Raw genomic sequence first — 17105 nt, forward strand, 5'->3', positions numbered from 1 at the left:
TGTACCACCTGTGCTAACAAGCCAACGGAATTGAAGCCATCACCCCTGGGACACCGGAGCAGTGCTGTACCACCTGAGCTAACAAGCCAACGGAATTGAAGCCATCACCCCTGGGATACCGGAGTAGTGCTGTACCACCTGAGCCAACAAGCCAACGGAATTGAAGCCATCACCCCTGGGATACCGGAGCAGTGCTGTACCACCTGAGCCAACAAGCCAACGGAATTGAAGCCATCACCCCTGCGATACCGGAGCAGTGCTGTACCACCTGTGCTAACAAGCCAACTAGGAGTTGATCATTATGTTGGTTCGTATTAAACCCGTGAAGTGATGAATCAATGGCTGAGAATATTTAAAAAATCATATGGGTGAACTGCGGTTGTAAGAAGTGTATATGAATGCGATCCTCACAGTACTTAACACTATTTATGCAGTAGTGAAAATGAGACCTGAATAAAATTCAGGCCTGTACGGGATGTGAACCCATGACCGCTGCGATACCGGTGCATGCGTTTGGCGTAGTTATCTCTGAGAGATGTTGTGAAGAGGTAACGGAGGTAAGAGAGCTTCCCTCCTTCTGATGCAACTCAGAGAAAGCATCTCCCCACTGAAAGATCCAAAGTTTAACAATTGCTAATTTGCTATTTTTTACATTAATGGTGGGTGTGAAATGTTTGAGTCGGTGGCCAGCGAGGATAACAGTGCAAACGATGGAAATGATGTCTAACGTTACCTAACTGACAAATTATTTTGAGACGATGGTTGTCTTTGTAGTGTCACAGCAAGAACTGAGGACTTTTAAAGTCCCTTTACATGATTTCTTCTGTGACAACAATAGAGTAAACTAAGAACAATCGCAAACCACTATCTACAGCAAAACTTGTTCTTTTATTCTTGTTCTTGTTGGTTTTTTTTTCCTGATCTGTAAAAACTTGCTGGCAAATATTTTGAAGCGAGAGCTAAGCAGAATTACGTCAGAACAACTTTGTTCAATCTTATGCTTATTTCTGCTTTTAGCTGATATACAAATTATATACAAAAAGTACAATAAACATTTTACAGGATAAAACTGAAACAAGGAGAAAACAGAGACACGAAAATAACATTAAATGAAATGTAGATAAATATGACAGAAGGTACTGAATTAAATAGTTCCCTTCATTAAAAACTCACGAAGTTTCTTAAAGCCACAAGTTTATAAATTACTTTGCTTTACTTCATTGAGAATTGCAGCGTTATCCCCGGTTTAGAAATACTTGATATATCTTTAAAATTTCAAAATAATGGAAATGGTTAATGTTAAAAAAAACTTCATCGCTAAAAGGAGTCCCTTCAAATTTGCACAAAGTGCTTAGCACTCCAATGGTCCGTTATTCAATGTCGTAATATATAACTTGAAACAAAGAAAATCATTGCCCAATACAAATGTCACTAACCCATCCTTCACATTTCCATATTTTACGTTATTCATGTCAATGTGCACAGAAACACTACTTTGCATAGAGACGATGCAGAACATGTTTCCCGGGTCACATTGCGCTTCACCAGTATAAAAACGCATATATGCGAGAAAAGCACTATTGGAACACTTCTGGTGAGCATATATTTAACTATGATTGGACAGCTTAGGCCCTGTTACAGCCCAAAATTTTTCTTGGTATTCATTGACAAATGGTAAACACCACAGCGTAAGAGTCGCTCGAGGCGAGGGCCGAGAGCGACTCTGGCTTCTCGAGTGCGTAGCAAACCTCCCGCGTGCATCCATAACTCAAATAGTGTACGCTGTGGTGTTAACCATTTAGTTTATAACATAACATTGATACATTGTAGCAACATCTAACACTGAAATCGTACCAGACTAGTCTGCGCGTATACCCATGGGAAAATGGTTGACACTGAATTGACAGTTCAGAGCGCGCGCTTTACTTTGTTTATGTTCTAATTAACAATTATTCGCCGAAGGTGAGGTGAATATCGTCGAATAATCCCCGAGACGAAGTCGAGGGGATTGTTCGAAAATATTCACCGAACCTGAGGCGAATAATTGTTTTAGTATAATTTCAGAGCTGAACAACAGAAATTTCTAAAATCATAACATTTTAGTAACATTTATTAACATTTTATTTTAACATTTTATATAAACCGCGTGGAGCGGTTTATATAGCGTCATAAAAGGAACCGCTCGACCAATCAGATTGCTGGAAACTCTTTGCTCAGCTCTGAAATTATACTAATAAAGTTTAGTATGAGAAAGCGAAAGAACGCAAGAACGATCATTGACAGTTTTTGCAAAATAATGTATTGGCATTGTAATAAGAGGTCACAAGATAATCACTTCTGGGAGTTAAATCCTAAATCCTACGGTTAAATGGTTAAGAACTTTGCTTTAGTTTTGGTTTAATTCGAAACTGAAACTTCGTTCGTACATAAGGCAATTACTTAACCCTTCAAATGGTAGTACTGTCCAAGCAATGAACAGTTAACTGAGGAGTGAAACTTCGAAAGCAACCGTACATTTTGGATGACATAACAGCCTTTTAGCCAAGGGCAACACTTACGATATGCTAGCTAGCCAAAGAGTATTTATTTCACAGAGCTGCAGAATATCCTTTGCTTTTTTACCTCCGAGCAACTTATGTCAGACTTGCGCGTGAAAATATTGTAATCGTTGTAGGAATAACTGAGTTCAAGTCATCTTTAAGTGCTATATTATCTCACTGTTTTAGTATGTACTAAAATAACTATTCACCTCGGTGTTGGTGGCTATTTGTTAAAAACCGTTTCAAGACATCATGTCCGACTTCCCAAAGTGAAGCAAGCCATCACACAACTAAAGAATTAAGTCTTCGCAGTTGATTTTTTTGTTCTGTTAACTTGGAGTTGTAAGTTCACAACACAGTCTTAACAAATAAAACGGAGTATTCTCTCATAGCTAACCTCAGAATTCGTACTTTGTGATGCGTTTTAACTAGACTTTCTCAAAGTCGTTCGCTTGGTTTTCTGTTCTGGTGTGGTATGGCTCGCTCGGCTCGGCTCGCGCTACGTGCTCAAAAGCGCGACTCGTGAGCAAGTCTAAGTTTTATCGAACGAGGCTGCATAGGAATGAAAGCCTGGGTCACAACCGGCGTTACGTAAAATGTTAACTATACAGCATCCAAGTAAAAAAAATATGGATGACAACTAGAAAAAATTGTCAAGATTCAAGCTTCTTGCACAGCCACTTTGATGTCCATCACGAAGGACCACTGACAGAAACCCACAAAAAATAAGTGAAACAACCTCTTATATGTATTTTTCAACAAAAAAAAAACAACTGTATATTGAAAATTTTCAAACTATTGATTTTGGAACTAATGCCGTTTTGTTTTTGATTTGCATAATACTCTATTATAACGCCTTTTGTTCTTTGCAGTCGTCACGCTGAAGCAAAACCGCGGGATAATTGCTCCATTTTTCCGTGTATACCGGGTAACGCGATTTGACGACGAAAGCCAAATATCTATTTTTTATAACATTCATTTTTTAAAAAAAATTACTTTGACTTCCCGCCATCTATCTTCTGTAACGGCCTCCTTCCGTGGATACTCTTACGTTGCTGTTGTTGCAGTCCCTTTTGAATTCACTGCATGACCATTTGTTTGTATTTCTTGCGTAGAGTTTGAGAAGTAAATCGGGTTATTAAAGTGGTGATGGTTAAGCGGATGATTTCCTTTCTTTCGCTTCCAGACCAGATACAAACCCAGCACGCAACAACATATCAACAGGAAAAGGGAAACTGTTGTCGCTATTACTATCTTCCAGATTGGATTTGACGCATCTGTAGCTAGTTAGGAGAATTAAGACAACGTGTTAAGTAGAATAGCTAAGCACACGAATAAATGGACTCTCGCATCTGTAACATAACTAGACATTCAAAATTAACTTACTTTTTTGAGCTACTGCTGTAGGCTGACTGCCGGTGCTGACACTTGAATCTAAAATTTCGAAAAAGGTGATAAAACAGTTTACAAACGAAACAAACGACCAGAAAACAAATTATACCGTCTCAAGGAAATTTATAATCAACAGTTTTTTTTTAGCTCACACGTTATTATACGGGTAACTATCCATCATCTAAGACAAAAACGTATCCGACTTACAAACACTTGGGCCACTAAAAATCGGGATAACACAGCAAGTAATTATTGGATAATGTTAAGCATGATATATATGCATTATTGACCAAGCGTGGGGTCAAGATGGCTGGATATTGACTGAGTTCTTTTCTCCCATTTTTATGGACCGCTACGAAGTCGAGGTCCATAAAAATGCGAAAAAAGAACGAGGCTAATATCTAGCCATCTTGACAGAACAATAAAGGATTTATCATATTGCAAAAAGATTTCGTTTTATGTAAGAATTAAGAATGACTTGTTTACTTCGAGAGCCGAGAAAGAAAGCCAACTGTGTTTTTAGCACGATAAACCCACGAGAGTCGTTTCTGTTTTCTTTACTTTGACCATCTTCTGCCGCTTTTTTCATCTCCATCACCGACATTGACGGAATTACGAACTTAGAACTAATTCAATTTTTTCACGCGCGAGATCAAAGCGTGCAATCCTGAGCGGGCAAGATGGGCCCACCTTGCCCGCTCAGGTAGCCAATCATAACACAGGATTTGCTTCAAATTGCCCACGGGCGCTGCGAGCAATGCAATGACATAAATTATCAGAACAGAGGTCTGAGTTATCTGCCGAGGCACAAGGCTGAGGCTGATAACACAGACACGAGGACATCAACGTTTTGTAGGGTATATCCCTACCACTGAGCAATGTTAATGAAAAACTTTAGGGCAAACGTACCATCTTTCTGGATGATTAAAGATGACTCCTTAACGGCCAACCCTGCTAATTCTCCACTGTTCACAGCCACAACAAGCTTGTTCGTCACATTAGCGCCAAGATCGTTCGCAATATTCCGGAGAAAAGTCATCTTAAACATAGCTATGATGCTACCACGACTACAACGAAAGAGAGAATCAGAAATTATTATGTTAAATCGAGCACTCGCACATTTAAATCGCGTACGCATTTTTGTTCACGTACCTAGAGTCAAGAATAATTTAAGGACATCATTGATCTTTAGTTTCCTACTTATGAGGGCATAACGAACACAATTTAAACGAGTCTAAATTGACTTATTCTTGTGGCGGTAGAGGCAGGGGTTGGGGGGGAGCGGGGAGGGGGAAGCATGTAGAATAACATTAAAAAAGTTAAAAAAAAAAAAAAAAGGGAAAAAAAGGCGTTTCCAAACAGGCGTATGATGAAACGGATAAGAACAAAAAAGATCTTCAGTCGCACGATCTCGTACTCTTTTCAAAAACATTCCTATGAAAGTAATGCCTTTTGGGTGTTACTTTACATGAAAACAAATTAATGATGAGAGAAGCTTACAAGTGGGACGTGAGGGGAGCTTACAGCCGAAATAAGATTTTATTGTGAAATAGATAGGCCCATAGCTCGAAGGGTTTTAGTTTTGGAGAGTTCGCAGTAGAGAAGTTGAAATTAAGAGAGATTTCCACACCCTATTTCAAACTAAATTAAACAAAAAAAATTATGATACCAGAACTGTACAGAGGTGGCGGAAACTTTGTTCACTTATTTCGTGTGTGTATTTCGTGAAAAGCCAGAACATACCTAAAGCCGGTTACTGTGACATTCAAGAAGGCCGCCGATGCGTCGTCTTCCTTATCGTCGTTGTACAAGTCAGCAATCTAACGGAAAAAAAAAAAGGGCAAAAGGAGTTAGGATTGACACCTCAATCTGTCCTACAGGATTTTATCCAAGTAGCACATAATGGAAGACAGGGAGAACCATGTCGTCAGCAATGGGGCAGTCTTCGTTCAAATATGCTTCTGCGAAAGACTGGAACGATCTCCCAAAAAGAGTTTAGAGAACTCAGCTCCTTCTTAAACACGAAGGCGCGCTATATAAGGAAGACCTTGGCTCATTTGTCACTCACCGTTGACGTGTGCGGGTCAAATTTAAATGCTGGTAGACGAACAAAGGGAGCTAATGAGATATCTATTGTTTACTTCCACCAGCATGGTGGCAATGAGGTAACGTGCGAACCACCTACTTCTATCTCAAATTTACCGCCACAAATAAAGACAGTTTCCACTGGAGAAAGGAAATACAAATCTCAAAAATTCTTGTATTGTGATGAAGACATAAAACAATTTTGAGGAATGCGCCCGCCGTTCACTGCTTTGGAGTAGATGTAGCTCAAGCTGACTTCACTCTATGAGTTCTACATCACACGATGGTTGATTGACAAATGGTCCAGTGGGACCTAACGCTCCTTTCATAGCGCGCCTTCGTGTTTAAGCAGCATAATCATACTTCCATTGGTGTGTACATATTTTTTTCACATTATACATAATTCTTTTTATCCACATAGATACGATTTTTCTATTCTTCTGTTATTAAGATGTAGATTTTTTTTTTCAGGTATACATTTTATAACTATATTGCTAATCCCTGGTTTACACAGCTGTTCCCCCTGGGTTCAGCTGATTGGTCTATCAGGACAAAAAAAAAAAAGATATCTATTATCAAATGAACATTGAAAGCAATGGATAAAAACTAGCAAAAATAGTTTGTACCGATTTTTCTATCTTTCTTGCGAGAGTCTTGAATGCTATGCTTCCAGAGTTCTTGAGGTCATCAGACCATGTCTCGTTAGAGAAAGTTACAGAGCCTTTATACGTTATAACTGAAAAAGAAATAATGCTGTAGTCTTGAGATCATCAGCACAATAGAAGCAGGGCTCGACACTAACGGTAGCCCACTAGCCACAGACTAGTACAAATTCAGGTTTGGCTAGTGGTTTTTAATTTCCACTAGCCAGTTTGGCAAGTAAACAAACTGAAATTGTTGTAACATCTAAAAGCATCTAAGATGACACTAGCCACTTGGCTAGTAAGTTGAAAAGTTAGTGTCGAGCCCTGAGATGTTTAACTTGTCTTAAGTCTTTGACTTAGAAAGTCCGCGTTAGTTCTAACCTTAAACTAACTCTAAAAATCCGACCTTTGAATTCACAGTGCTTACAGAGATCGAAGGACAAATGGAACGATATCACTTTAACTCATGATTTTATTAATGATGTTTTGTGCAAACGATGACTCTTCAAGTGATTCTAAAGATATTCAGTGTGCACAATAATTCTTCATAAGATTTCGACGGTAATTTTCACTATTTTTGACGACTCACGAAAACTACCAACAAAGATTTTGAATGTAACATACTATAGAGAAAGCAAACTAGACACATCCATTTTGAAATCCTTTGCACATTTTCAGGAGACAGACGTCAAGAGAGTGTTGTACCTGCTGGTGGTGTTGTGCTCACTGATGGAAACATAGTTGGTCGCACATCTGAAATTGAACAAACAAAACAGAATGCGGTCAATCAACTCTTATCGCATCGTCAAAGACATTTTCGACTTATCTAAGACTCTTGCGCAACAGTCGTATTTAGTGGAAACAAAGATGGTGATACTAATGCGGGACAAAAGATACTAGTCGTACCTCATTTCAGTTGATGTTGTAAAAAGAAACAACAACTGAATAGAATGCCAACATATATTTCCCCTTGACATTTAAATTTTACCCAGATATACTTAAGATTGGAAAAGGGCATCGAGAAGGCCTTGGCGAAAGAACACAGTGATCCACCCCGACCGCGAGGAGTTCAGCGACCTTACTAGAAGGCAACAGCTTCTCTTGACGATGATGCACACACGCATAAAATATCCACGGCAACAACAAGTTTTGGCTTTCACAACAGCCATGTTAGTGATACGTATCTATGGGAAACTTTCTGAAATAACACTTCACTGCCAAACTGTTTGATCTTAGAAGTTGTTTATCCCATCTCGCCCTAAGGCGATGTTGATGGACTTACGAACCTTCAATCAGTCACGTGAATATAGGTGTCCATTCAAACTCTCGTTTGGGACATGGGACATGGGACATGGGACATGGGACATGGGGGACATGGGACATGGGACATGGGGGACATGGGACATGGGGGACATGGGACATGGGGGACATGGGACATGGGGCAAGAGACAATGTAGTCACACGATGGCACGAAAAAAGTTAAACTATTAAGTATCGTATTGAGGATTAGAAAGAGGAGCAAAGACCCAGACAAAACAAACCAGCGAGAATGTTTGCTTCTCACAGACGTAGCTGAATGTTGGTAAATGTAATAATTTAGACGTTGGTTGCTACTAACTACTGGTGGGGGAAAACGGGTAAGTAACCGAGAGTCTTCGAGGCCGTTAGAATTTAAAAAGAAAAAAAAAATACGAGGCTCAAATCTTCAACTTTGCAAATCAATTGGATTTACTTTTAAAATGAACAGGTTTGCTCCTCCTCTGCGCCTTGTTTACCATCATTTTGGGATTTTGAACAAATTTATCTACCATTGTCTATGTTGTTTGCAACTTTATAGTAATCGGAGATGGCAAAGGGATAACCATAGTTATTCAGTTGTACCTACCACTCTTACAGCCATACAGTTCTAACCGGAGACACGGTCGAACACTCCACGTATTCGGCTCTATCCTGAAATACCTTCCCCGCAGACCAGAAGGGAACGAGTTCTTCATTACTGATGAGAAATCCACGTTTGCCAAGAAGACCTGAAATATTGTGCAATATAAACTTCCCGTCTGAACCGACAATATCAACGAAAAGAACGGCAAAGGAAAATGGCAAAGACAAGTATCTGACACTGGTATAGAGGCATCTTCCCTCTTGCGTTTGGTGTTGGTCCAGTATCGTACTTCAGTCTTTACAGTTATATTTTTGTCTCTAACTGAAGAACGATCAGGTTATGATTTTTACAACTATTTCCGTCGTAACATTGTGCAATACACTTACCTAAGTGGTTGCGGAACACTCTATATTTCTTTAAAAAAAAAAATCATGGGTATGACTTAAAATTCATATCAAGGCGCTTACTCAGGGCTCGACACTAACTTTTCAACTTACTAGCCAAGTGGCTGGTGACAACTTAGATGATACAACAATTTCAGTTTGTTTAATAGCCAAACTGGCTGATGGAAATCGAAAACCACTAGCCAAAACTGAATTTCTACTGGTCTGTGGCTAGCTGGCTACCGTTCGTGTCGAGCCCTGATACTTACATCACAATACCCACCTTAGTTTTATCGTTCTGTCTGTATTGAGTCCATGGTCCGTCAGCATAGTCTTTCGTACTCACATTGTAGCTTTTGATGTACCCCTTACCATCTTTAGCTCCTTGTATAGCTATGGTGTTTACCTCCATCGAAACTCCGAAGTCAACCTTGAAATGAAAAACGAGACAACAAATAAGAATTGGTAGACATTTGAAAACAATAAGAAAGAATGTGAGGAAAATTCTCTTGGTGTGGAGCATATTCTATAGAAGATTAAGGATCAATCGGTGGAAACGTGAACTGGCAATTATCGGTTAACATATTAGTATATACCACAGAGGTGAATAGTGCTTTTCGCGCGCGCTGATTGGCTTGCTCAGAAGTGATTAGCAGGTACTATTCACCTTCGTGCAGCCGAACAGACAACATCGAGCGACAAAAATTTAATGTCCGACCATTTTTTAATTTATTTACAGCAATAGACTAAATTTTTTTTGTTTTTGTGAGGTATACACTAAAACAGTCATTCTCCTCAGTGTTGGTAAGACTGTACCCTGGTCCCAAAGGTTCTCCTCTCTCTAAAAAAAAAAAAATAGGATAAATCTCTTCTCCCTAAAAATATCGGCGCCAAGCGCCGACAACGAGCTGCGAAGCTCGAGAGAACCTCTGGTGGAGACCGTTGAGAACCTCACTTTGGTGCATTCAGCTGTTTTGAGAGCTGATCAAATCTATCACTTTTCAACAGCCAATAGGAAACGTCAGTATCAAACAAAAAAACAATAATAGCCAATCAGATCGCGACGATCATCAGCTGAATGCACTAAAGTGAGGTTCTCAACGGTCTTCACCAGAGGTTCTCTCGACTGCTCGCTGCTTTGCAGCTCGTTGTCGGCGCTTGGCGCCGATTTCTTTGGGGAGAGGAGATTTATCCTATTTTTTTTTTTTTTTAGAGAGTAGAGAACCTTTGGGACCAGGGTAGTAAGACTGCTGAATATTTATCTCTACTTTGGTAAATAATTATCATGAGGAATTAATGCTTATATAGCCGTATTCCTGCTCTGGGTATGGGGATTTTCTTGACCAATCACAAAGTTTCAGTTCCTTGCAGATACATAACTAGTAGAAAACATTTGACAATTATCTAAACGCAGTTCTCATTCAGAAAGGTTCATGGCATAGGATTAAATTATGCGATTTCGTGTTCTGGATTACCTAAAGGAATACCTTTGTCATTATTCGTATTGAATGTCTTCTACCTACCACAAAGTAGCTCTGTTTATCATTTTCAGATGCACACCATCCTGCGCTTCCATTTAAACGACCCTTACTGGCCAAGTGAGCCTCGTCTAATGATGAACTCGCTGATAAAGCCGAGTCTTTGACAATCCCTTGTCTTAGACCGAGGGCAGAGTTGCATCCTAGAAAATAAGAAGAGTTCAACAAGAAAGGTCGGACCTAGTCTCTACAACCTGGAAGAGCCCAGTGGCCATACTGACAACGTGGCCAAGGGCCTTTGTGGGGGGGAGGGGGAAGAAGGGGGGTAGGCAAGTGATTGTATGCGACAATTTGATTCGAGAGGCAAGAAACATTTTTTTTGGGAAAAGCGTCGTTCTTGTACCAGAAATTTGTAACGAAAGAAGTGTCACAAACTTGAATCGGTGGAATTCGTGTATATGATCGCAGCACAAAGGGAAAAAAAAGAGATGCGGTGACTCGTTTGATAAACATAAACACAGAAGGTTCTGTTGCAGGGAACCTTCGCTGTAACCCATCGCCTGGTTCAGTGACCTTCACTCCAAAGAGACCGTTTGATTCATAGTGGGAAGTCTCTAAGGGACCACTTGGGGTTGAAACTTTTAATTTTTCTACGGGATATTGAATGAGTACCCTCTATACTAAACGAAGGTTGGGATTTCTTGCTCAGCTCTTCAGAGTCATTAGCAAGTCATCGCTATCAAAGAGATGCGTCTAAAAAAAAGTCAGACCCATTTTTGAGAGAGAAAACTCACCTTTCTCACATCCAAAGACTTCAAGGCGTAGACAAGCCCCAATCGAGGACCAACCCTGCTCCGCTATATTTATGCGCAAGGCTTTGGCTATGATTGGTTCTGCCAGGAGGTGTGACACTGGATTGACAGCATCTTGGTTCCCTCGGAAATACTGTGATACCAGAACATAGTGAAATCAATATCACCCACGTAACACAGTTTTAACGATACTTGTTATCCTTCTTCCAAACATTTTCTCAGTTCTCAGCTAATAATTTAACACATAGAAGAAACTTTCTGATGGATGATAAGTCAATTTGGTTTCTCTTTTCTATGTATTCGTTGTAAAGACTGATTCAACCGATTGCCGGTTCACTGACATTAATTGACAATTGACAACCGTCTTTTTTTAATTTTTTTAACAACATAAGTCATAACAGTCTGACCCTGGTTTTCCCGCCTTCCTGGTAGTCTGACCAAACCATAGGGTCTACGTCGACCGTGCGTGTGGACGACAGACTGTACACCTTGACAAACCCAGAACCCTTGCCTCCTCCCCACGTGGTTATTTTGGAAATCTTCCTTTCCCAGCCTGGGAAAGTAATCTGAAACCAAGGATTTTTATCCGAAACCTGCAAAGGAAAATAAACAAGTCCTGAAAAAGGCTATAGGCTTAGTTATTCCCACAAACTGCACAAATTTAAAACACCGAAAAAAAAAGATATGCCGCTGTGTGTTTAGGTATTGTAAGTTTGCGGAGAAAGAAGGAGAGACATCCTGATTCTTTCGCACATCAGAAACACAACCTTACCACATTCTTGAAGAACAGAATCATGAGAACTCAAAAAGTACACAATTATAAGAACTATCCACTGGGTCAAAACCTGGCCTTTAAGACTGATCACGTAAGCAAGACTTGGCTTAGTAAGGCCTTGTAGAAAAAGGCTTACATCCAACTCTGCGGCTAGAGTAGAAAAGGGTAAGAAAGAATGAGCTTACATTTGCACACCACCCAACAGCACGAGATGGGCGAGCATTGGCAGCCTCGTGAGAGCTGTCTCTGGTCGATGAGGCTGAAAGAAAGTGATCTGGGAGGGAGCCAGACTGCATTCCAAGAGGGGTTTGACAAGCTGCAAATATACGTAATCAAGAGAACGCGAATTTAATTCCGAAACAAGAATATTGCCTTATCCTACCGTGCTTTTACGCAAAGTCTGACTTATTTGTTCGACTCGTTTATTTGTTTACATGTACATGTTTATTCTTCTTTGCCATGTATGACTATTTCACCACTTCTCGTGCCATTAATAATCTTTGATTCTACTTAAAATCTGGGTTCTAACTGAGTAAAACCTATTTTGATTTAATCATACCAAACGGACAGCCATAAAGTTCCATCTGCATACACAGAGAGCCAGTCCAAGAGCTTGGTACTATTCTTATCAAGCGTGTATCTACTGTTGGTTTCACAGATATTGTGACCACAGAATTGGCGTCACGGTTTGCAGCAAACTCCTGCAAGACAAAAGATTCTCAGCCATATAACACGCAGTCCGCGCGGGTAAATATTACCAAGCCCTCAATAAAAATCCGATGAACATTTCGTGCGTTTGCAAAGATCAACTACAAAATGATACACCCCTCTCTGCCGGACCCTTCAATGCGTTGCTTACGTTACTCTGAGATTCTTACGATCTTGGTTGGGACAATGGGGCAGATCTTGGCTTTAAGGCCGGTTCACAAGAGGGAGTTTGCTCCCGCAGCACGCTCCTGCAACACGCTCCCGGGTAAATACCCCAACCAGTACACACGAGGGACACGACGCGGGAGCTGAATGATGAAACAACCCAATTTTTTTTTTTTTTTTTTGAAACAACCCAAATTTCAGTACACACACCAGGGAGCTTGCGCCTGCGACAGACTCGTGCAACAGATTTGCCCCTGGAGCTTGCTCCCTCATATCAAACCAGTTTGATATGAGGGAGCAAAACTCGGGAGCAAAAGTTTTGTTACGCAACATATTTTTTCGCAAGAAATCGTTGGTGCAGACGAGGGAGCTTTGCTCCGAGAGCGAAATGCAGGAGCGTGCTGCGGGAGCAAGCTCCCTCGTGTGTACCGGCTTTTATATCGGGCGCATCTCTCCTCAGAAAAAAATTGATAAAACATGTCCTGTCTTTAAAATCAATTTTGTCCATATAGCCAAAAATCACCAGGTTCTCTGGTGCTACAGGGTGCTACATCTTCTTCACTTGTGTAGCACAGAAAAAATAGAAGAATCAATAAGTATTACTGTAACACCTCCTTACCACATCTCTACCATTCCTCTGGTATATCTTATAATTAACACCATCATCGCTTGTTTGTAATGTAAACGTCTTTACAAAGCTGGGTAGTCCATCCAGAGTGAAGCCTTTAAGAGCAATTTTGGTCAGGCGGGTTTCTGTAAGCAGATCAACCTAGAAGAAAAGAGATAGCACACATTGTTGTTTGGTAAGTCTAAATAACTTTAAGCTACATTCACATCATACGGTTCCTTTGCTCCTGCATTTAACACATTGATCCAAATTTACTATTTTTGAAACTCTTAATGATCATATGAATAACGTCAAAAATTTTGATGAATACAGTGAAACCACAAAGGGCACCTGAAAGGTTTCAGTGCAAAGCTGAAGGCAGGAGAGTAGACGAGTTAGGGTGCTATGGTTTAATGCCCCCGACCCATCAACACTATAACGTTTTGGCTGACCTTGAAATTCAATGACCCGTGGCTACGATGTCTCAGCGCCCATGGTACGTTTTGGTTAATAGTGCCACCATTATTTACTTCCAATTATATTTTTTAAACCATTTCAAATGTCACGTTTAAAAAGAAAACGTATCGCACCTGGATGTAGTGCCCAGACTGTCCATTCTTGGCACACCAGGCAGCTAAAGAGTTAAGCCGGGCCATAGCTGGACCATATGGGGTCAACATGGAACTAGCCGTGATCTGGCTTTCGCTGATGGCACCACTTCTCATGCCTAGAGCTGCAGAACACTCTGCCGGTAAATAAGAGGTAGATTTAGCACAACGCCCCCTCTAAACGTAAAATTTAAAACTGATTCCCTATACGTATATTTTTAATCTTGAATAGATGCAAAAGTATCTTTAAAGGAAACTTTCCTCACATTTTCAAAATGAGGAGTGGTATACTTTATTGTTCAATTCTTTTCGCTTGCTGCAAGTTTTTTTTTTTTTCTTTTTTTCAAGTTTTAAGTTTATTAGGTCTTCCAAAACAATTACTTACAATAAACACCGCCTGCAAAGAGCGAGCTAATCTAGGCGGGCGATGTTAAGGACAAACACTGAACACGAATTACTAATTTATCTTATTACGTGATCACTTTGAACTCCCAGTGGAGCTGGCTATAATCTGAATTGCGACAACTATTTGTTTCGCCCATGGGAATCGTTCGTAAAGCAAAACCACCACAGAGTGGGTTGCTCCGTTTATGACACCCAGACAATAGAGAGAATAAACAACAGAAAGTGTTTTCAATAAGAAGAACGTTGCGCTACAATCTCGCACGACGAAAACCGCCATACATACTAGTTGACCGCTCAGCAGTAATTTCATGGAACTATACGGGGGTTGAAAAAACAGGTGTGTTTCCTTCTTGACAAAAATTAGGCGGAGGGCGTCTAAAAGTGCCTGACGTAAAATCAATACTCAATCTCTCTGTATTGAGTGGGAACTACTGGCTCAGGGTAACTTAAGATAGGAGCGTGACAGGAACACTAATTAAGGTGAGGGAAGGGATGTTTATCTCTATTTCGCATCGAGCGGGGAAAAGCGATTCTCTTGATTCATTTCATGTGTGAAACTGCATCAGAGAGCAACGGGTTTAATGAGACTACGAAGCAAAAAGGAAAAAGAATACTCAATATATATATATATACCTAAAGGCTGTTTGCAGATGTAGCCTCGTCTATCAGCACATGACTGATCATTCCATCCTCGACTGGGTGGCCACATTTCAATACAATTCTCCATAGCGGTGTTATCATTTGGCTCACCGGGTAACCAGTTAAGATAAGCCACAGAGCTACCATCACTCCATTCGAATCCTCTCTCCAGCGACCGATCATTTAAACCTGAACAGTAATAAAACTCAATAAGTTAGTCTTATGAAGACTTCCAACTAAATGAGATTCTGATTACCATGAATCTCGCACTAAATGGATCGTCCACAAAAAAAAAAAAGGAAGGAATCACCGCAACAGGCTTTTTCAGACATAGTTTTGACGACACGATTCATATGACAAGTGTACCATGAAGATATCGAATTGCAATGATCCTAGGCAAACATTGTATCGTGTGAGCCGGCACTACAATATATTTTACAAGTTGCGTGAGAGTCTATTTACATATTTTTTTCTTAATTTATGGCGTGGTGTCAATAAATGGATATTTACCAATCCAGATTTTTCCAGCGGAATTCCGTCGATAGTGGTAAGTGATGAAGTCTTGTTCCTGCCTTGATGTAATGCTCACAAGGTTTCCTCCCTGATTTAAACATTTGAGTCTTGCTGCTGTCCAGGGCTGCAAATCGCTGTCTCGGAAAAGGTAACAGTGCTTGTCAAACTTCTCCCATCCAGCAGGGCAGCTTCCGAGCACTTGAAAAAAATGAAAGTAATTCGATTAACCCTGTTTCCAAGGTACTTTTAACTACATGCGAAGAACGATTGATAGAAAAAGGAAGTGGCCTCCATGGCAAAAAATCTTTTGGAATGTCAAAGAAAATCTACTCTGAGATATACAAAGTCCAAATGCCTACTCCAAGAAGAGGCTAAGGCCTCCAACAGAGCATACGCCTTCCCTATTTCTCGAAAAAAGTGCCTCCCCTCCCCCATTCCATAAGCGATCTGGTTTAGGACCACTGCTGAAAAATCTAATCAACATCAAATATGCCATTTTGACATACCCAACCGTATTAAGAATCTCGGAGACACCTGCGTGTTGATCTTTTTTAAATGCTTAGATCGGCCCGGGTAGTCAAGCCAACGACAGGCCTCCCGGCTAGTGGAAACGAGCAAAAAAGGACATGGGAGGGGGGCAACCCAATTGTACCCAGGTCCTCTCTTGTACTCATCGTCTCACACCATAGTTATGCTCACACCGAGAGCCAAGAATCGCGAAGATTCCCCCTTGAAAATGGTGTTCTGAATAAACCATCCACAAATTAGCTTTTATAAGGATTTTTCTTGAGGAAGTGCGCTTTGCTACAATACCCCAACTGCTTTCCATTATTCGTTGTTATGCAATCACAGAATACTATAGAAAAATTCATTACTTGACGAGGGAATTCCGCATTAAATTGCACGCGAAAACCGATATCGCACGAATCGCGAAGCGATGAGTGCGATATCGGCTTTCGCGTGCAATTTAACGCGGAATTTACGAGTGAAGTAATGGATTTTCCTTGAATCGCATGACTGAATAAAAATGAGTAAAAAAGGAAAGAGCATTAATTAAAATTGTTATGTTTACGTAGATGCGAAACGATATCACTTAGCCTCGTTTTCAACTCGAAATTCCACGCTAAATACCTCGCTTCGGTAACCAATCAGAATACAAGATTTTATTCAATGAGGCGATTCAAAAGAAGAGAGAGAATAAAAGTAAGGATATTACCGATAGATTCAGCACACTCCTACGAATAAAAGCCCCTACTTTTGGCCGAATTTTTAACTAAGCGCTTGGGCTCCTAATTAAGGAAATACGTTATCTAGGAATTGTACTGTTTGATAATGTTGAGTTGATACCAAGCCACCGTCACACGAAAGTACAACAGCATTAATGAAACATACATCGGACTCGCAGAAAACGACTTTATAACTAGACGCAGAAAACCACAACGCATCATTCCGACACATAAAACACAGAA

General features: G+C 40.4%; 1 protein-coding gene across 2 annotated transcripts in view; it reads right to left on the reverse strand.

The window, feature by feature from the left end:
- Positions 1 to 869: 869 nt before the first annotated feature.
- Positions 870 to 17105, reverse strand: part of LOC111323534 (uncharacterized) — a 48177-nt gene continuing 31941 nt past the window's right edge. For both annotated transcript variants that reach the window (XM_088741097.1, XM_088741095.1), the window contains exons 37-53: positions 15634 to 15834; positions 15118 to 15312; positions 14062 to 14216; positions 13484 to 13633; positions 12551 to 12692; positions 12177 to 12307; positions 11624 to 11809; positions 11199 to 11349; positions 10450 to 10607; positions 9210 to 9356; positions 8547 to 8688; positions 7367 to 7414; positions 6644 to 6753; positions 5676 to 5752; positions 4842 to 4999; positions 3927 to 3974; positions 870 to 3823 (exon numbers count right to left, since the gene is read on the reverse strand). In XM_088741097.1, the coding sequence (XP_088597223.1) occupies positions 3588 to 3823; positions 3927 to 3974; positions 4842 to 4999; positions 5676 to 5752; positions 6644 to 6753; positions 7367 to 7414; positions 8547 to 8688; positions 9210 to 9356; positions 10450 to 10607; positions 11199 to 11349; positions 11624 to 11809; positions 12177 to 12307; positions 12551 to 12692; positions 13484 to 13633; positions 14062 to 14216; positions 15118 to 15312; positions 15634 to 15834 (2435 nt within the window). In that variant the 3' untranslated portion in view covers positions 870 to 3587. The remainder of the gene's footprint in view (positions 3824 to 3926; positions 3975 to 4841; positions 5000 to 5675; positions 5753 to 6643; positions 6754 to 7366; positions 7415 to 8546; positions 8689 to 9209; positions 9357 to 10449; positions 10608 to 11198; positions 11350 to 11623; positions 11810 to 12176; positions 12308 to 12550; positions 12693 to 13483; positions 13634 to 14061; positions 14217 to 15117; positions 15313 to 15633; positions 15835 to 17105) is intronic.

Source organism: Stylophora pistillata, chromosome 12 (assembly GCF_964205215.1).
Source record: "Stylophora pistillata chromosome 12, jaStyPist1.2, whole genome shotgun sequence".
Classification (NCBI taxonomy): domain Eukaryota; kingdom Metazoa; phylum Cnidaria; class Anthozoa; order Scleractinia; family Pocilloporidae; genus Stylophora; species Stylophora pistillata.